General features: G+C 41.4%; 1 protein-coding gene across 1 annotated transcript; it reads right to left on the bottom strand.

The window, feature by feature from the left end:
* Positions 1-1,356: 1,356 nt before the first annotated feature.
* Positions 1,357-25,076, bottom strand: LOC149452772 (prolactin-like). Its single transcript, XM_089688996.1, has 5 exons — positions 25,017-25,076; positions 22,680-22,861; positions 15,945-16,052; positions 12,356-12,517; positions 1,357-3,301 (listed from the first exon to the last, which is right to left on the bottom strand). Exons 1-5 carry the CDS (start codon positions 25,045-25,047, stop codon positions 3,116-3,118), a joined length of 669 nt encoding a protein of 222 aa, XP_089545122.1. The 5' UTR covers positions 25,048-25,076; the 3' UTR covers positions 1,357-3,115.
* Between the last annotated feature and the right edge of the window lie 263 nt (positions 25,077-25,339).

Here is a 25,339-nt window from a genome sequence, read left to right as displayed (position 1 = left end):
ATATAAAATCAGTACCGTACTGACACCAGAAACACATGCATAGATATAAAATCAGTACCGTACTGACACCAGAAACACACGCATAGATATAAAATCAGTACCGTACTGACACCAGGAACACATGCATAGATATAAAATCATGGCAGGCCGTTTGTAAACGTCCAGCATAGATATAAAATCAGTCTAGCATGCATGTGTACCCTGTCTGGTAGATGTGCCTGCTCCTACAGGCTCCCCTAGGGTTGCCACCTTTTCCTCCAAAAAATACCGTCCATCACTGAATTTATCTTTCCTGTTCCTCATGCACAGGAGGGGCGCTCTCGATCGGCGCCGCTGAGCGCTGAGCAATTGCGTTCTGAAATAGTTTAGGTGGGCTCAGGTGGGTGAGGATAGTTTAGGTGGGCTCAGATAGTTTAGGTGGGCACAGGTGGTTGGGATAGTTTAGGTGGGCACAGGCTGGGGAGAGAGTAAAAATTTAGAGCAATACATGATACTGCAGTCAGTGACAGGGAGCCGAGCGCAGCTTACCTACTCCAAGCTGTACGGCCCCTGCGTCCACGCTGTCACTGCCGTTGATGTCGCCGCGCCGCCCCCGATGTTTACACGCCGGCGGGGGGGGGCGGTGAAGCGTGCATAGTGTCCTCGCCCATCGTCCGCGCCCCCGATGTTTACACGCTGGCGGTAGAGGGGGGGGGGGGTGAAGCGTGCATGTCCCCGCTCACCGGCTGTGAGCAGCGGCAGTGACAGGTGCCGGGCACGCGCAAGCATGACATAAACAAGCCGCGTCCGGCACCTGTCACTTTCGCTGCTCTGCATAGCTTGTCAGCTCTGCAGAGGCAGTCGGTGAGCGGGGACAAGAAGAAAAAGGTGGCGGAACGCAGTACCGCCGCGTTCCGGCAGAAAGAAAGCCCTGATCTTTTCAGAAATGGGTCAAATATGGTTCTTGCCATGTGTATCTGCAATAATACACGCATAATTCCCATGAAGAAAAATAGCAATTCTCCTATTCTTATCAGAAACAAATCAAATGTGTTCTTAGGCATGTTTAACCATGATATTCGACCCATAATCTCCATGTAAAAAAATAACTATACCTATAATTATTTCATAAATAGGTCAAATATGGTCCTTGGCATGTGTATCCACAATAATCCACCCATGGTCCCCATGTAGAAAAATAGCTATTCTCATATTCTTATCAGAAACGTGTCAAATGTGTTCCTAGGCATGTTTAACCATGACATTCCACCAATAATCCCCATGCAGAAAAATAACTATACCCATAATCTTTTCAGAAATAGATCAAAGATGATTCTTGGCATGTGTATCCACAAAAATGCACCCATAATCCCCATGTAGAAAAATAATTAAATGCATTTGTTTATTGGAAATAGGTTAAGAGTTACCATGATATTGCCCCCATAATCCCCATATACAAAATAAATTTTACCCATATTTGTATCTAAAAAGGTGAAATTTAATTTGTATGGGATGTGTAACCATTATATTTCAGCCATAATCCTCATGCAGATCAATAGTAACCACATTGTTATTAGAAATGCATTACATTTTTCCTTGGCATTTGTAATTTGTAATCTTCATTTTATTAATCTTCATTTTTTTAAACATAATTTTTCAGGTTCCTAATAAAACAGTTCAAAATGTAGTGCTTTACACATACATATACTGTATGAAATAAGTAAATCTATTCCTATTGATATATTGAGTAATGTTTCCATTATTTCTGTATAATTTACTATGATGCCATTTTAAAGCTGCACATATATCAGTAAGTGAACAGCTAAACATTAGCCACTACGATTTGTAGCATAGTATCAAGCACTGCAGAAAAGAAAAACATATGTTGAGTAACATTACCATATATGTGTGTAAAAATATACTGACACCTAATAAGAGTGTTGAGCATTGCAGCCAGTAATCCAATCATCCCATCATCCCAATATGCAGTTTAGTACATCCCCAAAATATATTGACTACAATGTATACTGTAATTAAAAATCTATGTGTTCTCCCTGGAAAGACTGTAGTCCTATAAAGGCACAGAAGGAATGCTGGAGTATATCCTGGGTCAACTTGGATAGGGGCTGGGAAGTCTACCCTTTGGACACTAGCAGATGATATTTCATTGTTTTTAGCAGGGGTGTTTTATTAAATCAGTAGGCCAGTGTGCTAGATCATAAGTTGAACCCCATTGCTTGATTAAAAAAAAAAAAAAAAAAATGGTGTGCTTAGTATACAGTGAAGAGAGGGTATGCTTGTACTGTGCCATGGGCATTGGTGGGATTGTAAAAGATCTGGGGAACCTTTGGGCACACCAAGTAGAAGAGAAATGGGTGTGGCCAAATTGTGTTAACAATAGCTGATTTTTGTGGGCCCTGCAATAGTTGCACACATTTTTTTATCAAGTCACTGTTTTCACTAAAAATGTTGAGAAAAAATATTGCTTTGCAATAAAGTGATTTTAGCAATGAAACATTTATGCTCCCATTCAGTAAGTTAAAGAGCAGAATGAGCAGTTCAGTAACAAATTAGAATGCATGTTTTACGTGGCTTTAATTTGATATTTATATTCTTTCTGGCCCTGCACTGATTGGACAGAATGCATGTTTTAGTGGATGCACTGTGATTGATTGTGGTGGGTTACTGAACTTTGTATACTGTTATTGCTGCATTATTGACTACGCCTGCTGATTCAATATTATGAGGATCAGCACATCACTGCACAGTAAGGTTACTGTGAGTTTATTTCCTAGCATGGAGTAACGGTAAATTGAGATATACGGTTGAGATAATAGCAGACAAAACAACCTTAAAGCTGATCTCCAAGTGGAACAAATTAATCATTGCAACCCCCCCATGCAAGGGTTCAATGCTCCTTACATCATTCTTCCCTCCAGTAGGCTTCCACAAGGAGCTTCAGGGAAAGGATAGCACTGTGGCCTGTTGGTATGGGGAATAGGGTAAGTAATAGATCGTCTTTCTCTACCCCCTAGAAATAATGAGCATTTAACCTTTGCAGTACAAGAGGGTCTTACTTAAAGGGTATTTATGTGTTCCACCTTGGAGTTCAGCTTTAAGAGGCATAGCACTTTCACTAGCAGTTGTTGGCAAGTATCATGCGACATCTCAGGATTTTCAGATAGTTGTCAATCTTGTGAGAGTCTCTACGGAAACAGTGCAGCAAATGGTAGATAGCAAACATACGAGAATCTTTTTGTGGTACTGTAGCATCTATGGGACCAAACCAAGGTGGGTAAAAGTCATCTAGATCAGTCAGCATCTGCAATGAAAGAAATTATTATTCTTTAGCCTTGCAGAACACTAAATCTGGAGGAAAGAAGGGAAAGGGGGACATGATTGAAACCTTTAAATACATCAAGGGGGTGAATAAGGTTCAGGAGGGAAGCATTTTCAACATGAAACCAAAAACAAAAACATGGGGAAATGAACTTAAACTAACTGGAGGACAGTTTAAAACTAATCGCAGAAAGTACTATTTTACTGAAAGAGTAGTTGATGCTTGGAATAAACTTCCAGTCAACAGGTAGTGAGCCAGTCAACAGTAAATAGCTTCAAACGTGTTGGACAAGCAGAGATCTATACTCAGACAAAAAAGTAAAAAAAAAAATAAAATCATCATACACCACCAAAAAACCCAACATAAGCAAATAAAAACACCCTGCCGTCACTTGTATATGTTTCTGAATTGTTTTATATTTCTTCTCATTTACTGACATGCCCTTTTCACGATGGTCACTCACATTCTCATCTCAGGTAATTCTGACTCAAGATGCTAATATAAACCAGCATGTGGACAAATCAGGCTTCCTGACGACAGAATGGCCTGAAAATTCAATTTCAAATTTAAAAGAGATTGAGAAATTGATAGTTGTGAAATAATGTCATGTCAGTGATCTGAAAGGCTGTGCATAATTCCTTCCAGATCATGGTCATTCCTTCATCCCAACAAAATCTGGGTAGGAAGTTTCCCACCACCTTGATTTCCCAAGCAGAGCTTAATATTATAGACACAATTAAATAACTTGCTGATGAGTGAAAAAGTTAAGAAGAAACCTTCCCTCAATGATCAAAACTCTACCAACTACCTCCAGTCGTGGATACATCCCTAATTCATGCCAAGTCACTCTACCTGTGAGGGTCACAGTTAACGATACTCTCTAATGCAGAATTTCTGACAGACACCTCACAATAATTTGGCTGGTAAATCAATTGGGAAAAAGCCAACCTGACCAACACAAATCTTTTACTTGGGTGGGCTCTTCACAAGAATACAATAGAACGTCTGCAAGAAAGATCTCAGGTCAAACAAGTCTTACCAATAGAACTCTGCAAGAAAAGTCGTGGGTCAAGCAAGCCTTACCCAGTTTCCACCTCTCTGCTTACCAGTATCTTACACTGTTATGAACTCAGTTTTTATATTCCAATGGTAAAGTGAGCATGCTAGCAGCTGAGACATTTTTAGATTGGCTTCTTAATACTTTGGAAGGGAGTCAGTTTACTCTAGAACAGGGTTCTCTAAACTTTCTAAACAAAGGGCCAGTTTACTGTCCTTTAGTCTTTGGGGGGGTGGACTGTGGCCAATAGGAGTAAACAATGCCCCATCCTTGGTTTTAGTGGGAGAAATAATGCCCCATTGTTGGTGTTCCAGGGAAGAATGGTGCCCCATCATTGGTGTCTCTGAGGGGAATGGTGCCCCATCACTGATGTCTGTGTGAGCAATGGTGCCCCATCATTGGTGTCTGTGTGAGCAATGGTGCCCTATCCTTTGTGTGTGTGGGAGTTATGTTGCCCTATCTTTGGTGTCTGTGGGGAGAATGGTCCCCCATTATCGGTGTCCGTGAGAGGAGAGGTGCCCCATCATTAATTCTGTCAGTGGGAGGAATGGTGATGCACCATTGCTGTCAGTGGTTTATATGGTGCCCCAAGGGCCAGATAAAGGCAAGCAAAGGGCTGCAGTTTGGAGACCAGTGCTCTAGAAGAACAAGTTTACTTTGGTGGTGGACAAATGTCAAGAATCCAGAGAGATTGTACACTTGATTATCTGTGTACAAGTGTCTGAATAATTAAAACTGTAAGCAGGAAGTGAAAAAAAAAACTTGAATTGATATAAAAGAGTAAATGCTGCAGTATCACCACTAATTTATCTGAGTACCAACCAATGTCGGTAATCTGCTGTTCTATGTGTTTTCAGCAATCATCAATTAATCAAAAAAAGAAAAAACTATCAACCAACCATAAACAATAAAACAGCAAAAGTCCATATAATTGTGAAAGTAGTGGTCCCATGCAACTTGTGATATATAGTATTCCCAGGTAAATGCTGCAAGAACATGCAAGTAAAAATTCTCACCATTCTGTACTGACCCACACAACAAAAGTCAATATGTGCTCCAACAACAGATGGACTCCTTTCCTTCTTAATCATTAGGGACTCTAACTCTTGGAGAATCTCAGCAGCACAGGGGAGAATGATTGAGTATGTACTGCATATACATGTTAAAAGACAATGAGAACCTACAGTATAATAGTGCTCACTGGTTTATTTTTATTGAGAAAAAAAAAAAAAAAATAGAAAGCCATTGATATATAGTAAGACCAGACATGAGCATATATAGCTTTAAAACGTTTCCATCTGCAACCATCAGGGCGGATGTCAATGTATTGGATCCTTCAGTGTAATTTTGTATTGTCAGCTTGCTCTCTCTTAGTGCCCACAGCGCTGTTTAAGAAGGAAAGGAGTCCATTTGTTGTTGGAGCACATACTTACCTTGTTTGTGGGAGTCAATATCAAGAAGTGAAAGTTTGCCCACAAGGGATTTGCCGTGTTGGAGGTGTTTTCCACTTGCATGTTCTTGCAGCATATACCTGGGCATGATATACATCACAAGTGGTATGGGACTACTACATTCACGATTATATGGACTTCTGCTGTTTTATTGTTTATTATTGGTTGATAGTTTTTTCAATTAATTGATTTTTGCTTAAAGCAACTGGTTATTACTCACGGATAAATTATTGGTGATAGCACAGCATTTACTCTTTTTTAATCTAGAGCAAGGGTCTCCAGACTTTCTAGACAAAGGGCCAGTGAACTGTTCTTCAGACTTAAGAGGGGCTGGACAGTGCCCCATCTTTGGTATTGGAGGGAAAGGGGATAGTGCTACTTTGATGATGTCAGTGGGAGGAATAGTGCCTCACTGTTGGTGTCAGTGGGAGGAATAGTGCACCCATCATTGGTGTCAGTGGAAGGAATAGTGCCTCATTGTTGGTGTCAGTAGGAGGAATGGTGCCCAAATATTTGTGTCAGTGGGAGGAATAGTGCTCCATTGTTAGTGTCAATGGGAGGAATTGTGTCTTATCATTGGTGTCAGTGGGAGGAATAGTGCCCCATCACTTGTGTCAGTGGGAGGATTAAGGTTCCAAGGGCTGGATAGAGGCAAGCAAAAGGTCGCAGTTTGGAGACCACCGATCTAAAGGAATTATTGTGTGCAGTAATCTGGGTACAGATCATAATTACTTCAGATACCAGCCATTCAGGATTGGGTGTCCACTAAAAAGACATTTAACTCCAAGACTATTGTATTCTTTCATGCCAAGAGATAATCTATATATTCTTGAATTGAGAGCTGCCTTTCGGTACTATCGTTTGGTGATGAATAGTAAAAGAACAAGGCCTTGCCATTGGAGGGAAAAGGGAATGGACTGGTCTGTTCTATGGGTCAACCCATTTGTATACTGCTGTGGAGCTGCTCTAGGGAAGAACAAGAAGAGCAAGTAATGAAACAGTTTTCATTTTGCCACCATACGTTAAATCAATAGACTATTCCAGGGGTGGACTGACAACTCATGGGGCCCCTGAGCAATAGAAAATCGTGGGGCCCCCAGGTTTAAAGATGGCCACCACATGGAGGCCAGCTGTATGATGCAATATTAATGCAGCAGGCCTGCCCGGAGGCATGCAGAGTAGGAGACTTAAAGCTAGTGACCCAATAAAAGGTACCTGGATCTTCTCATGGGCAGTGCCACCCCAACAGCACCATGAGCTCCTGGACAAAGTATTGCATTCAGCACCTACCAGAGAGATGGTAATGGTACACAATGGGTGTGGCCAAATTATGGCTTATAATGGGCATGGTGTTTTAGTCTGATTTGAAGTTTTAGTCTGTTTTTTTGCATTCTTTTTTTTACAATTTTAAAAGGTTTTTTAAGCTTTATTTTAATTAAATACATTTTTACGTTTGGTGAGATATCAGGCTCCTATACTAACCTCTGAAGTTTCTTTTTTTGGACTTTCTGCTTCCCCCCCCCTTGTCTTCCAGGTCCTCCCTCTGGAACAGGAGACACATTGCCACAGTTCTTTAAAAGGAGGTCCCTCAGCAACATAGCTAGTCATTTGTGTTTCCTCCGATTGAAGGAGACATGTTGCCTGAGGAACCATCCTTTTTATTTTTTAGTTTTTTAACCTTTCCAGGAAGGGCTCCATCTCTCAGGGGTTATACTGAAGAGGGAGTTGTGCCTGCAAGGAGACTGGATCTCAAGCAGCTTTCTAGTGGAAAATTTCACTACTGTACCCTCACCTGAGTCATTTTTGGGCCACGGGTACAGTCCAGCACTACAGGAGCAAACCCGCTCTCGCCTCCTTCCAGTGCCTGGAGAGGGTCAGCGATGAGATGGTGGTAGCTTCCTCAGCAGCTGAAGGCAGGAAGGGAGGTGATTACAGGACCTCCCACCCTTCCAGGCTGGATGCCACAAAGTGATGTCATCCACGTGGGCTGAGACTTCCAGGTCTCGGGGCGCAAGGAGGAAGGGGAGGGCCAGGCTGGGCCATATCATCTCCGCCAGTGTCCAGTATTCATGGACTATCAGTGGGATCTGGAGCAGAGGGGGACCATGAAGGCTTCCTCGCAGGACACTCCGGGGGATCTGGGCACCAGCAGCACACAAGTAGGCTGCAGAGCATGCTGTCACTGGGTTAATTGGTGGTTATTTTCTTCTACAGAGCAAAGAAACTCCAAGGGAGGACAAACCCTCATGAAAGAAATGCTCTAATTGTGGCACAAAGCTTTATTCTAGTCATACCAAATCCTTGGACTGTGAGTGTATTTCTAATCTGCTAAAAGCTGAATCAGATTCACCCCTGGCAAAATTCCTTAATTCTTTTAAAGAGGAGGCTTCAACCACTATTAAGGCATTCCACAAGCTCATTGCAGACGCTAGCACACCAGCCACTACTGCCTCTGAACATGTACCATTATCTCCTGGCCCGAGAGCCTAGGGTGCCAGAGAACAGAGCCCTACTTTAGTCGATCCACATTCCTCTGACTCAGATTCTGAAAAGGAAGAGGGCCAGGGTGAAACTAGCAAAGCTGCAAAATTTAAGTTATCCCTAGAGGAGGTTGAGTTTCTGCTGGGCATTACTTATGACACTCTAGAGATCCAAAAAGAAGAAACGCAGCTGTCATGGCATGATATGATGTATTAGGGTCTGGGAAATAAAAAAGCAAATATTTTTCCTGTTCATCAGGTTATGTCAGAATTAATCCGGAAGGAATGGTCTGAACCAAACAAGAAGTCCTTCTTTTCAAACAGCTTAAAGAGAAGATTTCCCTTTGATGAGAGCCCTGATTCTATCTGGGATAAGTGCCCTAAGTTAGATACACCCTTGTCAGAAGTATCCAAACAGTCTGATTTGGCCATCTTAATGATACCATGGACAGAAGAGCATTATTATATTAAAAAAGGCTTGGGACATGTCCATGGCTAATTTAAGACCCGCCTTGGCAACAACATGTGTCGCGAGGAATTTTGTGTTTTTGCTCTCACAGCTGCATGAACATATGTGGGCAGGTACTCCAAGAGAAGAGCTTTTGAAGTCCTTTCCAATACCGTTTAAGGCTATGGGATTCATAACAGACACTTCAGCAGAGTCAGTTAAGCTGTTTGCCAGTGGCCGACAGAAGATCTATATGGTTAAAGAATTGGGCAGGAGACACAGCTTCAAAACTGTGTTTATGTAGTATCCCTTTCAAACTGCTTGTTGGGCCAAACTTAGAGGCTACTTTTGAAATAACAGCAGATAGGAAGAAAACTTTCCTGGTAAAAAGCAAAGCTTTTCCTAAAATGTTTTTAGTCCCCAAAGAGAAATATTGAAAGGAGACAAAGATTCCAGGCCTAAGAAACACTGGATGGGTCATAAGGGAAAAGAGAAAGAGGTATTCTCTTTAACCCTCACAGTCAAAATCCAAAATCTCAATGATGCCAAATATTCAGTGGGAGGAAGGTTGGGAAGGTTTCTCCCATAGTGGGAAAAAGTTCCAACAAAGTTGTTCTAAACATTATAAAAGAAGGTTATGCCCTGGAATTTCACAGGAGCCCTCCAACAAGATATCTAGTCACAAAACTTCCAAGGGAACCAGTGAAAACTTATGCAGTCCCCTACTCATAGGAAGGCTTGTGGTTCAAAACGTGCTGATCCATTCAGGAACAAGGGGAAGGGTTCTACTCGCATGTTTTTGTAATAAAGAAATCATCAGGGAAGTACTGGTTAATCCTAATCCTCTGGCCCCTGGATGCATCCATATGTTACAAAAAGTTTTGAATGGAATATATTTATTCAGTAAGGAACCTTCTGCAGAAAGATTTCTTTATGTCCACGATGGACTTGAAGGATGCCTATCTGCATGTTCCTATAAGGGAGAGTTCTCAGAAGTATCTTCGTCTGGCAATTCCTATTGAATTGAAAATATATCATTTTCAGAGCAGGGATCCAGGGATCAGAAGATAATTCTTCCAGAAGAGCAGATCAAGTGATTAGATCAGAAAATGACTTGTCTAAAGTCCAATCACATTTGCACTGTGAGGGAGGTGATATTGGTACTAGGTCTGCTGGTGGCCTCTATTCCTGCAGTACAGTGGGCCAGATTTAAACCAAAAAGGTCTACAGAGGTTTCTACTAAGATACTTAAGGAACAGTGGCTTACATGAAGCAGTGACCATCACCCCCAGGGTGAAGCATTCCCTGTGGTGGTGGAGGAGTAAACTTGCAGGAAGAAGTTAAGTGGATCCTACCCATTTCTCGCATTCTAACTACAGATGCCAGTGGTTGGGGCTGGGGAGTCCATCTAGATGAACAGTGGTGCCAAGGCAGATGGTCTCTCAAGGAGAAGACGTCTTTTTCCAACTGGAAGGAGCTGATAGCGATAGCCAGAGTATTGTTAGCCTTTCAAAATCAAGTCAGAGGTCATCAACTCCAGATTTTCTCCAACAATGTAACGACAGTAGCATTTATCAACAGACAGGGCAGAACCGGAAGCCACCGGCTGATGCTGATTGCCCAGATAATTTTTCAGTGAGCAGAACAGAATCTCTGTTCTATCTCTGCGCTGCACCTGAAGGGAGAACAGAATGACTTAACAGATTTTCTAAGCCATCAACAGGTCTCAAACCAGGAATGGTCCTTACATCCGGATGTGTTCAGAGAGAGTGTTTCCTTTTGGGGAGACCCAGAGGTTGATCAGGAGGAATACAAAAAGGTATAAATGTTTTTCTCTCTGTATCCAAGAGATCAACCATTGGCAATGAATGCTCTACAAAGCCACCGGGTTTTCAGCCTCTGTTATGCCTTTCCACCCCTTCACCTCATTCCAAGAGTCCTGTCCAAATTTCTACTAGAGAACACACGGATGATCCTGGTAGCGCCATATGGGTCTCAACATTACTCACACTGACCGAACAGCCCCATCTGATGCTTCCTCTTAGATGGGATTGTCTATGCCAGGGACCCCTTGTCCATCCACAAGCGGCCACTCTAAATTTAACAGCTAGGCTTCTGAGGAAGAGATTTTGAGGGCCAGAGCTCTATTTGACAGAGTCATCCACACCTTACTTCAGAGTCATAAGCCAATAACTAGAGCAATTTATGTCAAAGTTTAGAAAAAGTTTAATATGTGGCTCATGAACGGAAATTGAACTAGTATGGATTCGCCCACTATCCTTGAATTTCTACAGGATGGAGTCGAGAAGGGATTGGCCCTTAGTACTATTAAAGTACAGATTGCAGCACTGAGTGTGTATCTGCAGAAAACTCTTCAGGATGACTTGCTTGTCTCTAGATTTTGTAAGGCACTAGTCAGATGCAGGTTGATTCAGGGAGTTAGAGTCTCGGCTTGGGACCTTTCTGTTGTCCCGGCTTGGGCCTTCCTTGGAGCACCCTTTGAACCAATCTTGGAAACTTCTGTAAGAATGATCACTCTTAAAACAGTACTGTTGGTTGCAGTTACATCTGCTCGCAGAATCAGTGTGATCTAGATGCTTTCTACCAGAGATCCTTTTTTTTTTATAAATTTTAGAAGACAGAGTCATTCTAAGAACAGACCCAGGCTTCATCCCTAAAGTAGTGTCAAATTTTCATAGGTTCCAGGACATTATTTTACCCACTTTTTACCAGAATGCTTCTAACAGTAAAGAGGAAGAGATTCACCGGTTGGATATTAAAAGGTGTCTTTTGGCCTACCTTGAGGCCACTAGGGAGGTTAGGACCCCGGGGGGCACTGTTCATTTTGTTCTCTGGAAAGCATAAGGGTGACCAGGCCTCTAGGGCCACTTTAGCCTGGTGGATCAAATTGGCCATTATTGAGTGTTATCAAGCCTCAGACAAGGAGTCCCCAAAAGTCTAAGAGTCCACTCTACTAGAGCTCTTTCTGCTACCTGGACAGAGAAAGTTGGTGCCAACCCAGAGCAGATATGCAAGGCTGCTACATGGTCAAGTTTTTCCACCTTCTTGAGGCATGACCATCTATACCTGTTAACTAGTCAAAATCAGGTGTTTGGGAGGAAAGTCCTCCAAGCCATGGTCCCCCCTAATCTGGTGAGTACTTGTTTATCCTCTAAAGGGCTGTCCTGGAAGATGGCTGGGGTAAAACTGGTAACTCTATTTCCAGTAGTCCTCTAGGACAGCACATTTCTGTCCTGTTTTTATTTTACAAATTTGTTTTAATTGGTTGTGGTTATAATTTTCAATTTCGTCCTTCAGTTTTTGGGTTTACTGGCCATGCTCCTGAGGGACCTCCTTTTAAAGAACTGTGGCAATGTGTTTCCTGTTCCAGTGGGAGGAGCTCCATCTCTCAAGGACTGTCCTGAAAGACTACTGGAAATAGAGTTACCGGTAAGTCTAACTCTGGTTTTTCAACCTATGTAAAGTCTGGAACATTCATTGGTTGTGTTTGTGAGATGTCTAGCTTCTTAGAATTACATCAAAATATTTTCTGCCTGCTGTTTGTGTAGTTTTCCCTATTAAAATTATACATCTACATACCCTTCCAGAGATTCTGTCTATTCCTCCTTGCAGTACTCGTGTATGTTCCTCAGCTTCTTTCAACTTTCTGATCATGTGATCCGGAGCCCCTGTAGTCAAGTGCTGTAGTGGTTGATTCCAAGATCGTAGTAACTGGTTTACAAGGCTTAGCAAGTCATCGTGCTGTGGTACAAAAGCAAGAAATCTTTTAGATAAACAAAAATGATGTGTTTACAAATATCTAAAAAATACCGTTACTTATGTAACAGGCTGTGACTAGACGTGCCCTTTTGGGCCAATATCCACATGATACTGGATGCAAAAGACCTCAAACCACCTGTGCTATTAGATCAATAATCCACCCTGATTGCACACCTGGGTGTGCAATTTATTAAACAGGCAGCTAAAGCTCGACTGAGCCTTGAACATTGCAGAAAATGTATACTGTAAAATGCTACACTTGCACCTCTTAATGACCACTAATTTGTAATGACCCTTATCTATTATTGTAGACAGTGGGGTGGATTTACAGAAGGCAAACAGACTGTGCACTTTACAAGTGTAGTTGCACTCAATTTCCCCAGATTTTAGTGAATCTGGTACTAACAAATAAAAAACCTTGTGCAATAAGCACTCTGAATGGATATAAATGTTTACATGAAGATCAAAACTTTAAAAACTGGTTGCTGCTGTGCTCAAATATGATCTAACCACACATACAAAAAAAATCAATGTTACTGCAAAGGGACAGCACTACACATATAGTGAGAATGAGTCCATATATTAAAAAAAACACATAAATTACAGTCCTGATACAAATGTCAATCCGCTCTAAAATCTTCGATGTTGCAATCAGCCCACTTCAGGTGTATCAATTAAGGTATATACATTTTGGACATTCTGGGAATATATAATTTCTAAGGATGTGCCAGTGTTTAAAACATTGGCACATCCTGAGAAATGATATATATCATTCACATCTAATATAGAAAGAGAGTGAGGAATACATGCCTGCATTGGAGGAGGTATACCAAGCACATTAGTGGTTTCACCAGGTGCCAAATACATACCCAATACTGTGGAAACGATAATGCCCACATCTGCGGTGCACCAGGACAGTGCACCATGTTTCTAAGTGTGATTTTAATAAATCATATTTTATGCAGTACACACTATTTCAGTTTATATCTTTATATACATATACATCGGTGGGTCCTGTGAGAGGAAGAGAAGAGCCACCTACCAGAAGGAGAGATCCCCATAATCCAGGGATAAAAGGGTTAAAGGCATTCTTAGACTGAAAGAGTAGTAGTTCTAAACTACCAGGTGAGAGGCTGAAAGTGGTGGTGATTCACGAGGTGATGATACTATATTGAGCTTTAACTGATACACCTGAAGTGGACTGATTGTAACATCGAGGATTTTAGAGTGGATTGACATCAGGACTGAAATTTATGTGTGATGTTTTTTATATATGGACTCATTCTCATTATATGTGTAGTGTTGTCCCTTTGCAGTAACATTGATTTAGTGAATCTGGTAAAGCACTGCTGATTTTTACCATCCAGTCATGTGCTAGCAAAAATGCTGTTTTTTTTAAATTTTCCTTGCACCTGATTGAGTATTCTTTACAAAGTGAAGCTTCACCACAATAAATAGGCTCTGGGGAAAATGCGAATAGCACAGTCTATTTGCCTTTAGTAAACCCACCCCAATGTGCAGTGTATGGGTCAAGAGCAACAAATATAGTTAATGCTGGAGCATGCAAATTGCACAAAAATGTAAACTTAAATGATAAATTCACTTTTTTGAAAAAAATTATAAATGCACACATTTTTGCAGAATTAAAATATGCATTTATTATTTTTTCCCAAAGGGGCTTGCAGAGCATTGCACCCCATGATCTACTGATCTACAGTGTCATGCTCCTGCAGACAAGCTCATCAGCTTTCAGCCCGTACCTCTGTACAGGCTGTCAGTTTGAAAGCTGTAAGTCTTGTCTACAAACTATGAGGATGCTCATCTGTGCCCTTGCACTTCATTGACAACTACAAGCCATCAGCCGTGGTGGAAGACGTGATTTGTAGTTCTCGCATTCACAGATTTCTGTGAATGAATAATGTGGCTGTGTGGACGAAGCCCTGCACATCTGCTGCATTTCTGAAAAGTGACTGCGGGTGTGGCGAGAGGAACCCACCCTCATTTTCACAAGAAATGGGGGACTGCTGGAGCATGTTACATGTTACACCCTAAATATGGTGGGGAGGGGTTGGGGCGTGGGATCCATCCCTGCTGGGAGACCACAGTGATTATTGCTGGCAGTAATGGCATGAAAAATCCAACAGGCTGGTTGTACCCAAGTCATACCACTAGTGGTGCACCAAAATGAAAATTCTGGTGCCGAAATCGAAAACGAAAATTCAAAATGCACTGGGCCGAAAATCGAAACTGAAATGCGCAGTTTTTAAAAATTAATATATATTTTTTGGGAAAAAAATACACTTTGATTAAAAAAACCAAAAAAAACTATATATACCCCAATTTGTTTTGTAAAATATGAAAGAGGATGTTATGGCGAGTAAATAGATACCCAACATGTCGCGCTTTAAAATTGGGCACGCTCGTGGAATGGCATAAAACTGCGGTACTTAAAAATCTCCATGAGTGATGCCTTAAAAATTTCTACAGGTTAGCAGTGTAAAGTTACAGAGGAGATCTAGAGCTAGAATTATTGTTCTTGCTCTAACGTTCATGGTGATACCTCACGTTTGTGGTTTGAATACTATTTACATATGTAGGCATGGCATACATATGTGTTTACCACTGCGTGTGAGCACAGGAGGACGGGGGCACTTTAAACTTTTTTTAAAAAATGTATTTAATTTTTTTTTTCTTTTTCACTATCCCTTTAAAAAAAATTTCAATCACTTTTATTCTTATCCCAAGAAATGCATGCATCCCTTGTGATAGAAATAATTAGTGAAAGGTCCTCTTTATGGAGAGATATGGGTCAATAGGACCCCACATCTCTCCTCTGCAATGTAAAGCATTGGATCAAAAGAAAACAAAATGCATTCATCTAGTGCTTTGGGAAAAAAATTGTCCAGAACCGGAAGTGACATCGCTCCGGTCCTCCAAGGGCATAGAGATGAGTGGAGGCCATCTTTCCTATACTAATCTCTATGCCCACTGTCGGGATTATTCAATGGTAAGGCTGAGAACTACCGAGCGGCGGCTGGTGACAGCGGGTGGGCGGCGGCAAGGGGTGGGGTTTTTTTGGCACCTGTATGGGCTGAAAGGGGTGTTTTTGGCCTAAACGTTTTGGACACCAAAAGTTTGGTGCATCCCTATGTACAACAATTGAATTGGGTACAATCAGCCTGCCCATAGATGGTTCAAATCATGGACAGTCCCTGCTGAAGCAGCTGAGATTCGGACCATCTGAAGCTGGCATTAGCTTTAAAGGCTTTAGCGGATTCTCCATTACTTATTATTATTGATTCTAAACTGGAGTTTTTATATCATAGAAAATAAAGTGAATGTTGGATGAAGAAAGGCTTGATAAAAGTAATATATTGCAGTAGGGACAGATGTTTTTGCATCAACTTACTTGCAACTGTAATGTCTTTTCCTTGTCTTCTGGGGTATTAAGAGTGGAAGTGTGACAGTTGTTCAAAACATTTCCTAGTAATTGCCTTCCCTGAGAATATTGTTGGTCCTATAATAAGGATTAAAAAATAAGAATTTTAACCAATTTACATTGAAGGAACCCTAATTTTAAAGAAAATGAGCATTGTTTTTTACTTTGATTATAGTAAAGCGAAACTTCATCCAAGTTCTGCTTGTTTGCCTCCCCCCCCCCCTCCACTGCCATATTTGGCACTTTGTGGGGGGAAGTGGATACCTGGTTTTGACAGGCATCTGCTTCCACTTTCAATCAGATGCGCTGCATCCATCTGAGATGGAAGTTCAGGCCCTCCCCCCCCTTCTCCTGCAGCCTTCTGGGACACATCACAGGTCCCAGAAGACTGTGGGACCATTCACAAAGTGCAGCACGCTTTGCGCATGTGTAGTAAAGAACCGGCTGTGATGCCACAAGGCTTCACTTCCGGTTTCCCTTACTGAAGATGCTGGCTCCTGCACCCAAAGCTGAATGAAGAATCAGCTCGAGTGATAAGATTGCTGGATCCCTGGAGAGATACTGCAAGTGTCCTTATATTAAAAGTCAGCAGCTACAGTATATGTAGCTGCTGACTTTCAATTTTTTGAGGAGCTTTGAACTACACTTTAAAGTGTTACTAAACCCAGGACCCTGCATTTACTATATCTGCTCTCCCACAGTACACAGCACATGGAAATGCAATTATTTTAGTAAATATAAACTGCAAAATAGCTTTTTTCATCAGCAGTTAGAGAGGTATTGTGACTTCTATTAGTTTCCAGCTGAGCACTGGTTAAAGCCTGTAGGAGGAGTTTTCATTCTCCCCTGATTGTCCTATGAGGCTGCAAGACCCCTGACCCTCTGTCTGGACAGTGCTGAATGCCACTGTGCTGATCACACGCACTCTCTCAAGAGGAAAAAACTTTCTAGCAGATGGATTAGGGACTGCTGAAGAAGGGGAAGATCAGAGAAATCAAGATCAAACAGCCTTTTACTCAATACGGAGGATTAACCCCTTAGGTTCCACAGAGAGTATAACAAGCACGCTTTACTGCATGTATTGCATGATTTTACTGTTGTGGGTTTAGTAACACTCTAGGGCTCTAGATTAACCATTTACATATTTTTTAGGTAAATATGAAACATTGCATGTGAATATGTATGTAGCCATATGTATTTATTTTGTACAAGTAGAGTTTTCTTTTAAAGTATATCTAAGGCCAAAACTTTTTTTTTCAGTTTGCTGGGGAAGGAGAAAACCACTGTCTTTCTTTATTTATCTAGATCTGTCTCAGCTAGATTGCATGTCCTGTAGACTCAACAGGATGTCAACAGGATGAGAAAGAGGTTACCTTTCTAATGTGAGGGATATCCACTCTTAGACAGATGTCACTGTGACAAATGTTCCTATTGGAAGCTTTCCCCTCTATTACTGGTTTGGTGGCAACTCAAAATTTTGGATTCACCCTCACTTTCTTTCCCAATGACACTGGCGTTCAGAGCAATTAGTGAGTGCTAATCCCAGCTAAGGACAGAAACAACAATAAAAGCCTGGCAGTGGTTCAAACCCTCCCACTGCTCTATCCAAATCCACAAAAAATTTAGTTACTACACATGTTCACACTGGAAATTTTCATTCACTCATTCATTGAAGAATTTCATGTCATCATATTCGTTATTTTGAACTGATTCGTTTTGTAAGTTCAGCATTCATTTAGTATATTTATTGGAGTTTGCAGTGTTTCCAGAAGATTGCTACACATTCAGTATTGGCTACCATGCACAGCTGCACCATTGCCTTTTCCAGTTTTAGTATATCAACCCCATTGTGTCTGCTGATATAGCCTCTAGGCCCATTTTGAAAACACTGGTTTACTTATTAAATGCTGACTTTTTTGAGGGGCAATCTCCTGAGAATGTGAAGGATATGCTAAGGGATGCGCTAAGTTTGTGCATCAGGTCCTGTACAGTAACAGCCAGTAATGATACATAAATAGTGTATGTGAGAAACACCGACTTTTATAGTACAGGTGATCGATAGATAGATAGATAGATAGATAGATAGATAGATAGATAGATACTCAGAAAGTGTTGAACTCTGAGAAATAACATAACAGCTAGGCAGCTAACCTATTTAGGAGGAAATCAGCAATGGCAGCCTCATATGCCTCCCCTGCAGGGGTGGACTGACAACTCATGGGGCCCCCAGGCAATAGGGGATCATGGGGCCCCTGTGTCCTTGCCCAAACTCAAAAAAGCTTATGAAAAAGGTACCAGGGGCATCTCATGGGGCACCCTACTGACCCTGGCCCCTCGGGCAGTGCCCGAGTTTCCAAATGGTCAGTCCGCCCCTGCTCCCCTGGCAGGTTTACATTGAATGAATGTTAAAACCCCTCCTGCCAGGAAGCTAATGTTTTCACAAGCATAGACTGATGAGGTTTAAAACTGATCTTCAGGTTTTAGGGAATCTTAAAGAGTTTGGACAGAACTATTTATTTCACTAACAGATGCATTGTCTGTGAAGGCTGTATAAACAGCACTGCACTCTGGGAGCGAATCTGGAACTTCTCATCCTGCTCCTGGAACAAAATTAAGTTGGACGAAGTTGGAGTGCTGCTCAGCCATCTGCAGGGTGCTTTGTATTCTATGAATGAACACAAAGCTTTCTCTGATTGGCTGAGCATTGCTCAGTTTGATTTGATCTTGTTTTGAGAGCAGGGTGGGAAGTTCCCATCCTTCTGCTAGAACACCATTCTGTATACTGAAGGTAGCTGAGGCTACACACAGTTTATACAGCGCTCACAGCTGCTGCATCTGTTAGTGAAGTAAACAGTTTGCTTGGACCAGCTTATTATTATTTATTTATTACAGGTACTTATATAACACCATCATTTTATGCAGCGCTTTACATATATATTATACATTCACATCAGATCCTAACCCTCAAGGGGCGTACAATCTAAGGTCCCTAACTAACATTCATACATACACATACTAGGGCCAATTTAGATTGGATCCGGTTAACCTACCAGCAGGTGTTTGGAGTGTGGGAGGAAGCCCACGTAGGCACAGGGAGAACATGCAAACTCCAGGCAGGTGGTGCTGTGGTTGGGATTTAAACCAATGACCCTGGTACTGCCAGGCGGAAGTGCTAACCATTTAGCCACTGTGCTGCCCCAAATTAATCTATTTAAATTTCACTAAAACCTGGAGATCAGCTATAAATAAGGCACCTCCTTTACTGAGGATCAATCCAGCCAGGGAACATGTCACCTAACTCGTTACCCTGCAGCTGATGGGAACAGCTAAGAGCCTGGGAAAACTTATTAACCCCAAGCTGGCAGGAGAAACAGGTTTCATACTCAATTCAATGGTTTTACCTATGCATACACTGTAAATCTTTCTGCAAGACTTTGCTGTGATACCATAGTTGTCATATCCCCCATCTCCTGCTTTTAAAGGCATGTCCTTCTAAATCTAATGCAGGCCATAGATGGGTCGAAAATCGGCCGATTTTTCGGCCGAAAATAAAATCGGCCGATTTTCGGATCGTTAGTGGGCTATTTGTTCGGCCGTTTTTCGGTATTTTGGCCGTTTTTTTTTTTTTGGTAAAGTTGGAAAAAAATCGTCCGATTTTCGCGGCAATTAGTGGGCAAATCGGCCGATTTTTTACCGATAAAAAATCTGCGCATGAGCAGTGACCTGCAAGAGGAAGACAAAAAGAAGAAGAAGAAGAGGAAGAGGATGAAGAAGAAGAAGAGGAAGAAGAAGAAGAGGAAGAAGAAGAGGATGAAGAAGAAGAAGAGGATGAGGATGAAGAAGAAGAAGAAGAGGATGCGGATGAGGATGATGATGAAGAAGAAGAAAAAGAAGAAGGAGAAGAAGAGGATGAGGATGAAGAAGAGGATGAGGATGAAGAAGAAGAGGATGAAGAAGAAGAAGAAGAAGAGGATGAGGATGAAGATGAGGATGAAGAAGAAGAAGAAGAGGATGAGGATGAAGAAGAGGATGAGGATGAGGAAGAAGAAGATGAGGATGAAGAAGAAGATGAGGATGAAGAAGAAGAAGAAGAAGGAGAAGAAAAAGAGGATGAGGATGAAGAAGAAGAAGAAGAAGAAGAGGATGAGGATAAAGAAGGAGAAGAGGATGAAGAAGAAGAAGAGGATGAGGATGAAGAAGAAGATGAGGAAGAAGAAGAAAAAGAAGAAGAAGAGGATGAGGATGAAGAAGAAGAAGAAGAGGATGAGGATGAAGAAGAAGAGGATGCGGATGAAGAAGTAGTAGAAGAGGATGAGGATGAAGAGGATGAGGATGAAGAGGATGAGGATGAAGAGGATGAGGATGAAGAAGAAGAGGATGAGGATGATGATGATGAAGAAGAAGAGGATGATGATGAAGAAGAAGAGGATGAGGAAGAAGAAGAAGAAGATGAGGATGAAGAAGAAGATGAGGATGAGGATGAAGAAGAAGAAGAAGAAGGAGAAGAAGAAGAGGATGAGGATGAAGAAGAAGAAGAGGATGAAGAAGAAGAGGATGATGAAGAAGAAGAGGATGAGGATGAAGAAGAAGATGAGGAGGAAGAAGAAGAGGATGAGGATGAAGAAGAAGAAGAAGAGGATGAGGATGATGATGAAGAAGAAGAAGAGGATGAAGAAGAAGACAAGGATGAAGAAGAAGAAGAGGATGAGGATGAAGAAGAGGATGATGATGAAGAATAAGAGGATGAGGATGAAGAAGAAGAGGATGAGGATGAAGAAGAAGAAGAGGATGAGGATGAAGAAGAAGAAGAAGTAGGATGAAAATAAGAGGAATTCCAGTCCAGCAAAAAGTGTCCCTCCAGAGAGCTCCGCTATTTCTTTGACAGTTCTCTGACAGTTCCTTGACATTTACAGCGGTTGCAACATTGTATCTATTTGTTTCCAAATAAAAACATCTGTATCCTAAATGGAAACAAATAGATACATTGGTGCAACCTCTATAAATGTCAAGGAACTGTCAGAGAACTGTCAAAGAAATAGCGGAGCTCTCTGCAGGGACACTTTTTGCCGGCTGTAGACGGGATGAAAATCGTCCGATTTTTTTTTACCATTGATGGTAACGTCGGCCGCTTGAACGACCGATTTTTCGTTTTTTAAAAGAAAAATCTGCCGTTTTTCGACCCATCTATGGCCTGCATTGGTCTGTGATTGTTTTCCTGGCTTGTATAAGAAATTCTGTTCTTCAAATTGCTAATTAAAATGTATATTTAAAATTGACAGAGACGTTAGAAACCCCAGCTCAGCAGCAGTGCCTCATTAAATTAAGGATTACCAGCTGTGGGATACATGGTAATTGTTTAGCCTTCTGAGTTTTAGCATAGATTGAATGGCATGTGGACACAGCAAAGCCATGGTGTGTCAACTGCACGCTAAGGTATTTGTGCTGCTATATTAGTCAGCACAAGACTTGCTGGCTCCACGCTGGGGACACCAGAGCAGATTTAATATCTTTAAAGTGGTTGAAAAGGCTGAAGGTTTTTTACCTTCATGCATTCTATGCATGAAGGTAAAAAACCTTCTGTGTGCCGTTTCCCCCACAGCCTCCCTAGTACTCACCTTAAACCCCTCTCGTTAAGTACAAGATCCTCCCTCTCCTCATTGGCTGAGACAGCAGAAGGAGCTCCCACACCTGTCAATCACAGCCAGTGAGCCAATGAGGAAGGGGTGGGCCCAACCACAGCTCTATGTTCCTTATGGGTGCAGAGAGCCGGGTGTGAGAGCAAGCATGCACCAGTGGCCCTATAGAAAGTAGCTTGCTATTGGGGGCACTGATCAAGGGGGAGCCAGGAGTGCTGGCGGAGGACCTGAGAAGAGGAGAATTAGGGCTGCTTTGTGCAAAAACACTGCACAGAGCAGGTAAGTATGAATTTTTTTTAAAGCTGAACCTTTAATACAACAAGTCTGGTTGAATACATTTCTGATGTGTCACAATATACAGCAATGGTGTCATTCTTTCCAAAAAGCTGTATGTTTTGTCATTGAGCGTCTGTCAGCTGGCACTACCTAAGCTGAGATGGAATCATCAGTTTGCTGCAAGCAGAGAAAAGCATTTTTTTACTCTGCTCTTCACCATTGATCACATTTCAACACTGATGACCCATTCACAATTCTACGGTGCATTGCAACACAGCTCAACTGACAAATTAATGGACATGTGCCATTTGTGCCGATGCTCCACAGCCCGTGATAACCCATGATATGTGCAACACAATAAATATCATTGCAAAGCTTAGAGCTATGAACTGATGCACTTTACCACAACACATGTGTGAAGGGGCCCTAAAACTCTGTAGCACGTCACAAATTGATAGGCTATAGGAAGTGCTGATCTGTGTCAGACATTTGTGATCTTCACAGGTACCAAGAAATAGAGTAAATTCTGGGCTGGAATCTCAGTCCATGAAGTCGGTGCTGACCCTTAATGCCTGAATAAAGATGTCAATATCCTTCTGATAGGAAAGTATATGATAAAGGAGCTCTGTGATCTCTGCAAGAGGTAATAAATACCTGTATGTGTTACACTTAAACATTACTAATTTACCATGAAAGATATATCTTATACTTGTCCCATGTTAATACAATATCAGTATCCTTAAGATTTAACATTTATAAACATTAACAACTTTTATATCTTCTAAATACTTACAAAGTCTTCAAAGATTTCAGTGGAGAGTGAATGGATATAATGTGACAGTCTGATTGCCCTGTCAAAGAGATCACTGAGTAGAACCTGGCACTGGAGGCTTCCAGGGGTGCAGATTGGATTGGACAAGGCCAGCTTTCTCACCAAAACCAAATCAGAGACTAGAAGTGCAAACAATAACTTTCCTATAGCAAAAATAAACCATAGCTATTGTTAATAATATATTCTTAGATACTGATCCAAAGTTATTTTCCATCTATAATATAATCTGTACTTTGATGTAAGCTTTTAGGTTTTTTTTACTGCATTATACAGTAAATGTTAAGGTGAGGGTTGTAGAGGGAAGACCAAGTTCCCTTTTGAGCAGGAACCAATTGGCACAGGGGTGCTCAACCTGTGGCCCTCAGAGCCCTCTGATGTGGGCCCTCGACCCCCTACTGAATGCACAAGTTTTGGTGTGCTTTCAGAAAGTGCACCACACTTGTCAGATATAATAGAAGTCTGTGGCAAAAGCGAAGCTAACCTGCAGGTGCACTGTGCTGAACCCACAGTGTGGGTAAACCGTAGCACATCACTGTGAAAGCAGCATTATAGGGGGCTTAGGACAGTAAGGGCTCATTTACATTTTCAATTTGGGGGCAGTAAAACTCTGCAGTCGAGACGTGTTTTTACCACACACCCCTAACCACAGATGAAGTGATGGGCTCATGTGGCCTCCCTGTCACATTCTATTTTACACTTGGACAGAAAGAGCGGAGGGGGCTGCATATACAGGAACCAATCTTCTCCATTTTGCTCCCGCAACCTCTGAAAGCCAGCTTCTTCTTCTCTCCTCCTTGCCGGCATTCATCAGCTGCAGGAGGAAAATGGTCATTATGCTATTAAAAAAAAATAATCTAAATTCTGAATCATTTCATTGTGGCCCACGACCAGTTACCAAATTACTTAAGTGGCCCTAGCATTTCAACAGCTTGAGCACCCATGAAATAGCAGATGCAACTGCTGTGGCACCTGTTCTCTCACTATTGGATTGGGGAAAGATGTATCTTGTCCTTACAAACTCACCATGGATTGTTGCCATCTTGTATTTAAAAAGGGAAAACCACTTTTAAAATAGAACCATTAATCAACTTCTATAGAAGAACCTATATCATTAAACATTTTATTAAATGATATCTGAGATGACATGGTTTGGGAGGAAATATTTTCCTGTACACAGATGAGTTCCTGTCCAGTATTGCCATGGGAAAATTATGCCAACTGCTACTTGTAAGCCTCCTGTACAATATATAGCAACATAAAACAAGAAGCTGCAAACTGAAGGTAAATACTGTATGATATTTAATAGCTCTTCCTCTGTACAATTTTTGGTATTGTCAGGAAGATCAGTCCATCCAAAGTTAATATTTTGTTTACAGAAGTAAAATGGGTAGGCCTGGACACCCTCTACCTTTTTATATCTGCTGAGAACTCCATAGGGAAGTATTCCTTGTTACAGTTCCTGGCTGTTTTCTTTCCTCCTGGAGTCTTATTCCAGAGACAGGTGATCCCAGATGTCACCATGTCTTTTGATACCTTCTTCAAAACATAGCAATAACGGATCTAATCTACGAGGGGTCTTCAAAATGTTTCTGCACTTTTATATATATTATAGAGTTTAAAAAAAAGGCAGAAACTTTCTGAATAACCCTCGTAATAATCTGTCTAATGGCAGAGTGGAAATCTCACATAGGTATAGTGGCAAAGCACAGAAATATCACTAACGGAATACGTGAGAAATATTAAAGACGTTTGGATAGTTTAAAGTAAAACTACAGCAAAATAAATAAATACATAAATAAATTCAAATAAATGATACAGTGGTGGGGGGTTAGAACTGCTGTCAGGTACTCATTGCTGTTGGACATGAAATCAGAAAAACAAGCATTCGGAGAAGTTTCAACTTTGACAGTTCTGGATTTTTCCCTCACTTTATGTATTATTGACCCATAGTCCTGGGGCATATAAGGTAGATCTTCCGATGGTGGACTGCAATCAATACCTGGCAGGTGTTCTAACCCTTCCTAACCCCTAAAACTGTGCGGTGTGACCCTATATAGCTGTCCCCCTAATATTGTATCTCTTGGTGCAATACCAGATTTGAGTGACACATGGCATTGTGAGGGTCATCTATATCTGCAGATCTCTGTTCTATGAAAACCAATAAAAACCTACATTTCAGTGTAAGGGGGATACAAGTGGAGATTTGGGTTTTAAAAGAAATCAACACTGTCTTGGTTTTTATGACAAAAACATAGCAGTAGTGAGAAAGCAATATATCTCTGTAAAATATGCTCATACCTGTAAATGAAGTTTTTCTTGAGGCAATCATGGTTGGGTTGACTTTCTATCTTGTTTTAAAATATCAGCTTAATATCAGCATTTTGACAGAAGTAGTTTATATACATTCTATTGGCTCCTCCTCCCTTCTGGGTCATTTGATTTCATCACTGTGCTAATCAGAAACATGGAACCTTTGCCTTCCCTACATTCATATTTAGGAGCTTCACCACGCTGGATCAACTGTGTTTTAATTCACTTGCTTCTAAGCTTAAGGGATTTGTACAACTGTATGACTTTAATTACCTAACATTTCATCATTTACATATTATGTATACTCTGAG

The sequence above is a fragment of the Staurois parvus genome, unplaced genomic scaffold (assembly GCF_062004578.1).
Source record: "Staurois parvus isolate SC_StPar_1 unplaced genomic scaffold, SC_StPar_1.0 ptg000465l, whole genome shotgun sequence".
Classification (NCBI taxonomy): Eukaryota; Metazoa; Chordata; class Amphibia; order Anura; family Ranidae; genus Staurois; species Staurois parvus.
This window is presented reverse-complemented; position numbering and strand designations above follow the sequence as displayed.

What these genes read in the sequence shown, in the direction of transcription:
- LOC149452772 (XM_089688996.1), bottom strand. Translation starts at nt 25,047, where the DNA reads ATGATTGCCTCAAGAAAAACTTCATTTACAG. An exon ending in AAGAAAAACTTCATTTACAG is followed by an intron (nt 22,862 to 25,016) that starts GTATGAGCATAT and finishes TTTTTGCTATAG; the next exon opens with GAAAGTTATTGTTTGCACTT. An exon ending in TAGACAGAATCTCTGGAAGG is followed by an intron (nt 3,302 to 12,355) that starts GTATGTAGATGT and finishes CTTTCATTGCAG; the next exon opens with ATGCTGACTGATCTAGATGA.